General features: G+C 33.0%; 1 protein-coding gene across 11 annotated transcripts in view; it reads right to left on the bottom strand.

Moving 5' to 3' along the window:
• ASPH (aspartate beta-hydroxylase) overlaps positions 1–10,929 on the bottom strand; it is a 117,953-nt gene that overhangs the window by 89,859 nt on the left and 17,165 nt on the right. For 9 of the 11 annotated variants that reach the window (XM_064507490.1, XM_064507481.1, XM_064507486.1 and 6 more), the window contains exons 2-4: positions 10,240–10,389; positions 9,346–9,390; positions 7,931–7,999 (exon numbers count right to left, since the gene is read on the bottom strand). In XM_064507490.1, coding sequence (XP_064363560.1) covers positions 7,931–7,999; positions 9,346–9,390; positions 10,240–10,389 — 264 coding nt within the window. The remainder of the gene's footprint in view (positions 1–7,930; positions 8,000–9,345; positions 9,391–10,239; positions 10,390–10,929) is intronic. The other 2 variants (XM_064507484.1, XM_064507491.1) reach the window with 1 other exon arrangement.

Here is a 10,929-nt window from a genome sequence, read left to right as displayed (position 1 = left end):
TTCTCAATTATGTTCCACAAACCTACTAGCACACGCACACACACACACACACACACACATATATATATATTTTACAATATATGTATTTTTTTTCTTTATCTTCTGCCTCATATCTCCCAGACTAAGAAACATGCAAGGTATGTGTTATTAACTTTGTTGTATCATAATCATCAAATAGTTGAAAGAAAATGTGACTGATGTTGCTGTGGCTCAAATATTAATCTTAAGAAGCACTTCTGATACACATATACCATAACAGTTTGGGGTTTTTGTTTTCTGGGTTTTTTTTTTAAGATTGGGTAGGACCATCTTCTATTTGAATTAATTTTTTTTGAACATGCATGTTAAATTGCTTTAAAATTGCCATGCCAAAACAAGTAAAAAAAATTTAATTTAAAACAGATTAAAATATCAGCCTGCATCCAATAGCATTAAAACTTAAAATAAGCCTTATATGGGAAACAGATACAAACCTAAGCAAAATTAGCAGGCATCATTATAAAAGATTTTGTATAATTTTAAATAATGAACAGTTTGAATACAGTATTCATGCATTAAAATGACAGCTCAGAGCTTTTGGGACTCAAAACAAATTGAAGCACACAATTATAAACTACCCTTTCTATGACAGTAACTTTATGATAGCAGACAAAAAACACCAAAATATTTTTGGAACAACTTTTCCAAAACAGTTTTACAGAAAAAGAATTAAACCTTGCAAAACTGCATTAAGTTTTTGAATTTAGGAAGAAATAGACAACATTAAATTCTAATTTCTATTTAATCTTTAATATTCAGCATTACATAAGAAACACATAATCACAGCTTCTCACTTTCATAAAAGGCCCATCTTAAAAATTGAAACAAAATCAGAACAGCCCTTGTGGTGTGTGTTTTTTTATATAAAAAGATATGACTGAAAACTTATTCTGAAAACAGACAAATCAGTGGGAATAAACCATATAATGACATACTATCTTCTGAATACAACGAATGTTGGCTAACTTAAAAATATTTTTTTTTGTAAAATTTTCAAGCACTTTTCAATGAAGTGCTTTTATTTGAACTGGTAAAAAGCATCTATCTGAGAAATCAGTGAATCACAAAATAAGTTATTTATTAAAATTATATATCATAGGAGAATTATCATTATCATGTCTATAATTAAGGATTAACATATAAATATATATTTACATAATGCAGTCATGCCAGAATACTTTACAATCAAGGCGGTTACAAAATGCTTCAGTTAATGTTTGCTAGAAAGACAAAGGTTACGTTGTTAACAGTAGAGGTTATTACACTTAGTTTTGTAAGTTTTGTGCACCAAATGCACAAATTGAAGCAAAAACATACAGAAACCAACTACACAACTGCAGATACACTTTTTATTCTACATATTTACACAACTGTGTGGTATTTGTCTTCCTGTCACTAAAATGGAAGAGTCACTGAAAGGCTTTCAACTAGTGATACTACATTACATGGCTGATTTTAGTTCAATGTTTAAAGCATCCGTTTAGAAGTTTCCTCTCAACGCCATAAATTCCTGCCATATTAAGACTGATGACTTCATGGACATTTTTAAAAGCCAATCGAATTAGTCTCTCAGTCATTGGTTCTGTAAATCCAAAATAACACAAGTCTTTTTTCCCTGAACCCCTTCATTCTGTGACGTACCATCAACATCATCTGCAGCTTCGCTCTCTTCTTCTTCTAGTATTTCAAAAGGAGTCAATACATCATAGAGAAATGAGAGAAAGCCATAAAACCAATCAGAGCTTTCCTCTGCTAAAATATTAAGGACTTCCTCAAGGGAATCAATATTTTCGTTACTGCCATCTTTGGTCAGGCCTACACAAGAATAGAGAGGAAAGAGAAAGAGAAAAAAAAAAAAAAGGACAGCAGTTAGGTGGAAAGAGAAAACTGTAAAAGGAGGATCTGTGAAAGACATTTCATGTCACAGACAGCAGTCTTTACAGGAAAGCTAATTAAGAAATAGAGAGATGTTAAAAAAGTTTCATTCTGCAAAGTACAGACTATAATTTGGACAATAAACATGCACAATATTTTGCTGGTATTTTAAAGAAGGCAGTTTTGGTTTCTCTTTTATTCTTTCTAATCCTAAAACAATTTCATTTATATTCAGTTATCTTCTTGTGGCATTTACTTATTAAAAAACTCTGTTTTAAAGTAAGACTTTAAAATCCTCCACTACTTAAAATTATCCAATTTGACTCTTTTTTTTAAACCATCATGTTCAAATTTGAGAGCTTGTAATTAACAGCTGAGAATAACATTTAAAAGGAAACCGTTTTTAAACAAAACATGGCACGGACATACTATTAATGGTAATATATCTTTTATCATGCAGAATTTTGATTTTGCTTAGAAGTGAGGACTCTGTTGTCTTTGTTTTGGGGTTTGCTTGCCTGTTTGTTTTTTTGAACATGCTTACAAGTCATCATTTCTATGATATATATTCTACATGATGTACTTGATGCTCAGGAGTTAATTCCAAAGTAAAAAGAGATAAGCATTTATTTTTATTATCCTTATGTACGGCTACATAGAAAATCTTAAACAGAGATGGCCGAGGCAGAGATGGCCAGAACAGTGAAGAAAGAGCTTATCACATCCGAACTCTTTGAGACCAGGACTTAGTATCTGGGCTAAGAGATACACTGATCTCACTGTTGTTTAAAATACAAACAAGCCATTGTTAATGATCTCTCTTATCTTTTTTGGTAGTAAAATCCACAATTTTACAGTTATTACTAAATAACTAACACTTCAGCTTTTCCATTCTGCACAAGGTATAACAGAATGATCAAGCAATGACAAACGAGCTTTAAAGAGGAAGAGGGAGGAATATCCCCCACTTCTAACCAGAACAAACCTGTGTTTATATTGGAAGAAGAAGCAGAAAAGTGGGCTAAGGGTGAAGACAGGTTGTTGAGACAAAAAATCAAGTGAACGTGTTGCACATGCAGACTACAAAACAATATTAGGTGCAGGTTAATGAAACATTCAAGATAGGAGTCTACAGCAGAGACACTTAACACATTTCACCACATTTTTCTTACAGCACATAGTGAAAGTATCAATGACAATTCTGAGGAAACTTCCAAGTCCATGATGTTCCACATCCTTGTACCTGGATGTCCAGAACCTCTACTTGAGTGACCAGCCATTCTCTTTAATTTTTCACTGGATAGCCCAAAGGTTTAAAAATGACAGACTGAATCCAGGAGGCAATCAAGGTATTTTAAATATCCCTCTCCAACTTCTTCCATGGCTTAGTTCTATAAAAATTAAATTTTACAGACTTAACTTTTTGCAGGGTCGTGAATCATCATTCTAATTGCTTTACAAACTCTGGACCAAATAAGATGGAAAGACAGAAACCAAAATAAGTACATTTACTGAAGAATGAAATCTGAATTTAAGAATGAAAACCTGAATCTAAGAGAAAGCTCAAAGAGTTATAAACACAGAATTATAAATATTTGTATAATTCTCTTCTATCTGAACTTGGCTTTAAAAAGAGAATGCATCTACACAGCCTTTAGACAGCATTTCTGTAAACATGTGAAGCGCACAGAGGCTCCTATCCCCATACTAACTCAAGAATTGGACTCCTAGGCAATTATTTCTACAAAATGTAACATGGAATATAACAGCATATTTTCCTTGCAAAGGTTAGGACACCAAAGAGAACTGTAGAAACTGGAGAATATGTCTTACAGTCTTTACCAAAAAAAAAAAAAAGCAACAACAAATCTTCCTAACAATTCTTTACAAGAACTATCTAAGATGAATCCTACACTTTTTAAATCTAAGAGTAAAAGAAGTTTTAGCCTTAGCAACAGAAAGCTAAAGTAACACATAGTTTTACAAATTCATCTGACTTTTTTTAGAAAGAGCTAAACTAGGAAAAAAAACAGGAATAAAGCACAAATAAACACTGAACATTTTTTGTCTTCAATCAAGACAGCAAACTTCTGTCAGATAGGCTAGACACTGTCCACATTTTTCATCACCATCATCCAGAAGAACTGCTTTTCAAAGTCAAACTCATGTACTGGCAAATGTACACAAGCATGGTAAGAAGTAAAAGTACCTAAAATTGTCTGGTGACAAAAAGGGAACTGCCTCAGCAGGCAGCCACATTATGCCAAATCAGTGACTTCACAGAAATACCTGCTTTATTTCAGGAGAAGTCTAAAAATTGCCACTTGTCTCAAACACAGACCTAAGGAGCCACAGTCCTTACCTACACAAGTGTTACTGCAGCCATGGTGGAGTGGGGGTGATCTTATAACTAATTAAAAAAAGAAAAAAGCCTTTCTTTTCTTGCAAACACCTCTGAAGAAAATCAGCTTATGTGAGCCTTTAATACTTGGAGATGCTACCGTAGAATATGAAAAAAATGGAAAACAAATATCCTAAACAGCTGAGCTGTGCATAATCACTTTTAATTTCTACTAATAGCTGAGCTGCAAAGAGAAAAAATTGTTGATTTAGAGAGTTCGGATTCTACTGTTTACTGCTTTTTGAGTGTTCACTAAATATATCATGGTTTGGGGTCTTTTTTTTCATTTTTTATTAGAAAAGACTGGAGTGTACAAATGGCTCCAAGGGCTCTATTGCAACAGACATTGGTGCTTACTCTATAAGCATTTTTTGAAATGCTGCTAAAGCCACTGCTTCTCTGTCCTTAGCTAAAAGGAGCACAGATGTTTGACACTCCCACTGCCTGGAGAATTTAACTTTTTTGAAGTGTGAAAGACAGCACTGTCTTCTCTAGTTAAGATAATAATTTATTTCAAAGAACAATCAAAATGAGGTGGAAAGAAAGTGGGAAAGGAAACGACTGGCTACAGAAGCTTTTGGAGGAGCAGATTAAGATGCCTCTGGTCCAATCATCAAAAAGAGTTTGGTAAACAGAAAGAACTAGCAAGGAATAAAAACTGGCACAAGAAGAGCTCTTAGTAACTGTCTTCCAACAACTGCAATGAGAATGTCAGTCAGGCAGCCAGAGTAATAAATTAAAGAAACAAGAAGCAAATGTAAAAGCTTCCTTCTGTTAAAGCGGCACAGGAGTGTAGAAAAAGAAAAGGATGAGAAGCAGCATACATTTTCTACCACTGATAATTTTGTTCAAAAGATAGTTTGTCAATGTTTAACCAACTTGATGAAAAAAAACAAATAAAATAAAGAAATAAAAGCAATACAACATGGAGGCCCAAATTCTCACATATACCCATGAAAAACACAATCTGTGAGACAACCCTATACTAGCTTCAATAAACTTTTACCATAACACCTGTAGGTATTGCTGACATAAGTATATGCGGTATATGCACATCCATAATGGTATATGCACAGTATATGCACTTCCATAACGGATAATTTTAAAAAAAAAGATATAAAACTAATCCAACACATGTTCAGGCTTGGCTGGCTAGCTAGGCTTTTCTTTCTTCTTCCTCTCTCTTGCATCTTTTTGGTGGGGTGTGGAGGAGGGAGGATTTCTTCATAAATGCTTACCTCAAAATTACACAAATGTCTAAAGAGAACTTAAACATCAAACCTCCTCTGATTTCAGCAAATAAAAAGAACACATCCTATAATATCTGATACAATAAATAAATACATTAAATTTAAATCCTTCTGTTTTGAGTTATTAGCTACTATACCAACTTTTGAAATGAAATATAAAGTCATGTTGGTAAAAGTATTTCTCACAATGAACTTTAGAATACATTTATTATTAAAATACAAATCAAATATTTAAATTCTTAGTGAAAACTAAAGCTTATGGAAGTAGACATTAAACCACTGGAGATGCCAGAGATTTTAATGTACATCGGTTTAATAATAGTAAAGAAGGGAAAAGAATGAAGTATATAACTTACTAGCATATACACCAAACTGTAATAACTCTTTTTTAAGTCAATCTTAAATCAGCAGAGAAACCACTTGTAATGGTAGTCTCACTCACAGAAAAATTCCAGAAGGTAACAAGTTTTCAAACATAGCATATATACTAACAAAAACTCCACAAACGAAAATCATAAAGGAGCTATGCATTCAATTACTTAGAAAGTTATCCTCATGCAGCTGAATACAGGCTTACTACAATACATGTTTTTCTTTATTAACTTCAAAGACTTAATATTGGAATACGACTCCCTCAAGTGAGAATCTAGTCTTTTAATTTCTGTATACATAAAATAATTTTACTGTGCATAAATAATACAACTTTATAAATTCATTTTTAAATAGGAACCAGCACAATAAATTGCTGTGAACTTCAACTAAATGGATTATAGACTTGTTACTAGAAAAAAATTGTGAATATTAAAATACAATTTATCAATGTCCAGTAACTTTCTTAAACTGACCATTTCCATTATACCGCAGAAAATATTCTTGAATTTAAATGAGAAAAAAATCACATTTCTAAGCAATTTTTCAAAAATAAAAAATAACTTTTGATCTGCGACCTTTTAATGTCACGTTTAAAGTATCATGCTTAAATACACGATAAGATGAGCTTATAATAGAAACACTGTCATGCACTGGCAGAATCACCAGCTATATCATGTTCCATAAAACAGAGATATAACACAGCAGCAGCGTGTTTCTGGCTATCAGCTTGGCAGTCTGAGTGAGACTAATATGAACCACAAGAGAGTATAATATCCACTTTCCATATACTATGTAATTATTTGGGAGAAATAGATTGAAAGATTAGGATTATAACCACACAAAATATTATCTTATTCAAGATTTATCATTAGTGCCCAATTTGTAGCTCTGAAATCATTCAGAGCACTGGAGATTCTTTGGAGTGCCTCCCTCATTCACATCACTGGAAACTGGTTGAGTAAGTTTGATTGCAGGGGTTTTTGTTAACCATGAGTGGACTAAATAAATGACCCTCCCCACCACAAAAGACTTGCTCATTTCTGCAAATATAAATGGGGAAAAATAAACTGCCAATAAATTGATTTTTAAGGAGTACAAGTCTTAAATAGCATGTAATAATGTCCTAATTTACTGTGGATAACTTCTACCAGCTTGAGACATTCCACTCTGCCCTCAACTCAAGCTATTTACTATGTTAGGAGTTTTTGTTTGTTTTGTTTTTACTTACTAGGTTTGTGTATTCAGAATAGGTTTACATTTGAAAAAATCAATTAAAAAAGAATAAACTTTCTAACATCAGTTATGTAAGAAGTATCTGTCCAAAGCTTGATCATTTCCTCGTAAACTTCATGGTAGTGCTTAACTGTTAGAGGATGTAGGTAGAAGGGCACTGTTATGAACTATGCCTACTGTTTAGATTTCTCTGAGGAATCACAGCGAGCAGAAAGACATATTCCGTAGTAATACAGGGAACAATATGCCTAAGATCAGCTTTTCAATGTCAAAGAAGAAAAATTCACATTATGTAGGATTTCTGAAGGGCAGAGAAATTGAACAAACTTGTGGAGAATTCAGAATAGAGGCAAAATACAATTAAAAAATGCTAAACAAATACAGTTATATAAGAAGAAACGCCTGTTACAACACATGTTAAAATGGGCGTGACTTAACATGTTTGCATGAACAATGTTTCAACTTGAAGCATCTTAAGTCCTGTCTCCGATTAATTTACTAATAATCACAATGATCTTGCAATAGTTGATACAGTAACATCAATCACCAAACTTCAAGATCAACCTGTAAGTACTGCATACTTTCCACTTACATTGGCATATTAAGGAAAAAAAAAGAGTTCCTACAACTTGCATTAAGAAAAGAATTGATTTAAATTATTCAATTAGAAAAAAATACATTGTTGTAACATTAAATGAAACCCCAAAATGAACTATCACAACTAAAATATACAGATTATTCCACCTGTGTTTGTACTTGCCTAGCAAAACTTTAGCATCTTCTACATCAAAATCTCCATCTCCATCAGCATCATAAATACCAAGCTTGCCTAAAAATGCAGAGAGAGGAGGAGGAGGGAATTAGGAATTCAAAAAAATTCAAAAACCTGTTTGCAATACAGTGTTTTGATATGCAATCATTGACTATCAATGCTATGCTTTTTCCTTTTTTTTTTTTTTTTTGATGATTTAGATTTTCTTGCTTAACCACAGTTTAAATTTCCTGGAAAAAATTAGAAAATATTTTAAGTTCCTTTCTGCACTTCCTAGACTTTAAACCGAATACAGGTTAATATTTTTCAGCACATTTCTTCTGGTGCTTGCAGACTGTAAAACAAATACATAATTCAATGATGCACTTTATCTGAATGTGCTTAGCTCAGAATAAAATTTAACTTTACAAGAAACATTCCACAAGTTCAAGCAGGGAAAAAATAATTAAAAGAAGAATCAATCAAATTATCATCACTTGTTTGCAGTTTATATGCTGCTTGACATTCCACACTCTCAGAAAAAAATTATAGCTATATTGTTTCAGTTTCAGTGCTATGCTAATAGAATAGAAGCAACCTACTTCTTGGACAAAGAAATAATATTCCTAATTTTGTCAGCGACTATATGACATTTAATGCAGCCAAAAAAGTTATCCCTTTAAACCTGTGCCTTTAAAGTATAATCAAAAGAAGATTTTTATAAGTGACTGAGACATCAGATGCCTCATTTTTCTTCTGTTTTTGAAACTGCAGCTCTACCAGCCTTGGATGTAAGCAAAAGGAGAACCCAGTTTCTCGCCAAAAAGAAATTTTAGCATAGGATTGTGATATCGAGCATTAGGTGTATCTTGGGATCAGCAAGTGAGTAGCAGTCTAATTAGCGTTGATAAAATTCAAGCTTAACTTTTAATAGGACTGTAACTCCGCATACTGCTTGCAGAAGGACTCTGTAGGACCTTCCAGTTCGTCAGTTAGTTATTAAATTTCTCATCATCTTTAAATGGAGGCAGAACCTGACTTCTATTAAAATACATGAAAAATAAATAAAATAATAATATGGTACTTATAGAATTTAGAAATCAGTTTTGTGGGAAAAAAAAAATCAGACTTGGGTCTAGAATAGACAAAAGTAAGGTCATCACCATCGTAATGAAGCAATCAATTAAAAAGGACCTTTATTGGTCCGCGATTAAACACTATAGACAGAATAAATGTAATACTCTAGGAATAAGAATTGTATCAAGATAGGAAGAACAACTAGAAAGAAAAGAAATGGCTGAGTTTTTCACGTCATTGTAGAAGAACAGTAACTTTTCTTTTTTTTTTCAAAATAAAAACATGAAAAGCAAAACAAAGTTTCTAGCCACAGACAGTAAAGCAAGTTTATTTCTCCAGTATCCTACCTTGTAGTACCTCTGACAAGTTATAACGGAAATCCTTTGCTTTGGCTGCATGCATGGTAGAAATACAGAAACCATTATTCACACCACTAGACCCAACTAAGTTTCCAACCAGAAGCTTTTCTTAAAATTAGTACAGATCAAAAATCATGTACCAACATGTACTAAAACCGTAAAGCTTGTTGAAGCCTGCAAGATCAGAGATAGCAGTTCTACCTATGGACATACATCTTCATATCTGAGACATGAAACCTACTGTTATTTTCGCCCTTGGATATTAACAACAGTATCTTAATACAGTCATGTCATGATATAAGAGTCAGTGTTCTATGTTATACTCAGCTGAAAAATGAGGTCATTCTACTGCTGATTCACAAGAAGATGCCTGACCAGTCATCTTTAACATATAGTAAACACTGTCCATCAAAGGGGCAGTAATGTTAGCTACCCAGTTTTAACCCACTGCAGCATGTTTCTCAGAGCTTAAACTGAAACAAAGCATCTGTATCAAAAATTTCAAACGAACTACTGCATACATTTTACAAACAGATGAAAAATCTATCCTTGGAAGATTTCTTAATTCTTTAGTAAATGCAGTATTTCAATAGAGTGGGTTTTCCATTTTTATTAGAGCTCCATTTTAACATCAACTTAGAGTCCAGCACTAAAATGCACCTTTTGAAGCAGCTTGCCTATTCTTAATTTTATCCTGTAGGTCATCTCCAAACATGGCAGTAGTCAATTGACCTAGCCAGTCATGTGCTGCTCTGCAGCATCTAAACTAAAGTTTGATATTTCTGTTTGTTTTTTGAAATGTAAAATGGCCTCTACTGAATGCATATCATTCAAATTATTGGAAGGATCTTAGTATATTGTATTAAGATATAAAATTCTTACCTAGAACTTCTTCATAATCTACAAGTTCAAACCAAACAACTGCTACTGACGTCCAAACTCCCAGCAAAGCAATTACCATAAACCAGGTGAAAAATGAGCTTCCAGAGAGACCTTCTTTCTTTCCATTCTTGCTTCCTCCATGCTTAGTCTCTGTCAAAATAAGATTCACAAATACAGAAAATGGATTTGGATAAGAAGTTATAAAATTGTTACGATTGAGCATATAATTAGAATTTGGTCTTTGAGTAACTTCTTTACATCACCTCTGCTACTTGCTTTTTATATTACTGTAAATTACAGTGGAGAGCTCAATGATTATTTAAGTGGTAAAAGTCCTTATAATGAACCAAACACGCCCCCAAAATTAATTTGTTTTAATTACTTTATTGGAAATCCCTTCTTCTCCCCTATTACCAAATATTTATAAAAGTTTAACACTTCTGACATATTTTGCATTTGTGTGAACACTGCTCAGACTGCCACCAGAGGGCAATACAACCAGCACAGTTCTTAAGAATAGCATTTCTTCACAAGCAATGAAGAGTTTCAAAGCCAGTTATTGCAGCGAGTTAGCTCATGAAATCCACACGAAAATTCCAATAGCCTAAAAAGACTCTAAAATTTAAACTATATTAATGGTAAGACCCCAAATTCAGATGCTCTACCAAATAAAAGTATCTTCTCTGGTGT

The sequence above is a fragment of the Dromaius novaehollandiae genome, chromosome 2, assembly GCF_036370855.1.
Source record: "Dromaius novaehollandiae isolate bDroNov1 chromosome 2, bDroNov1.hap1, whole genome shotgun sequence".
Lineage (NCBI taxonomy): Eukaryota > Metazoa > Chordata > Aves > Casuariiformes > Dromaiidae > Dromaius > Dromaius novaehollandiae.
This window is presented reverse-complemented; position numbering and strand designations above follow the sequence as displayed.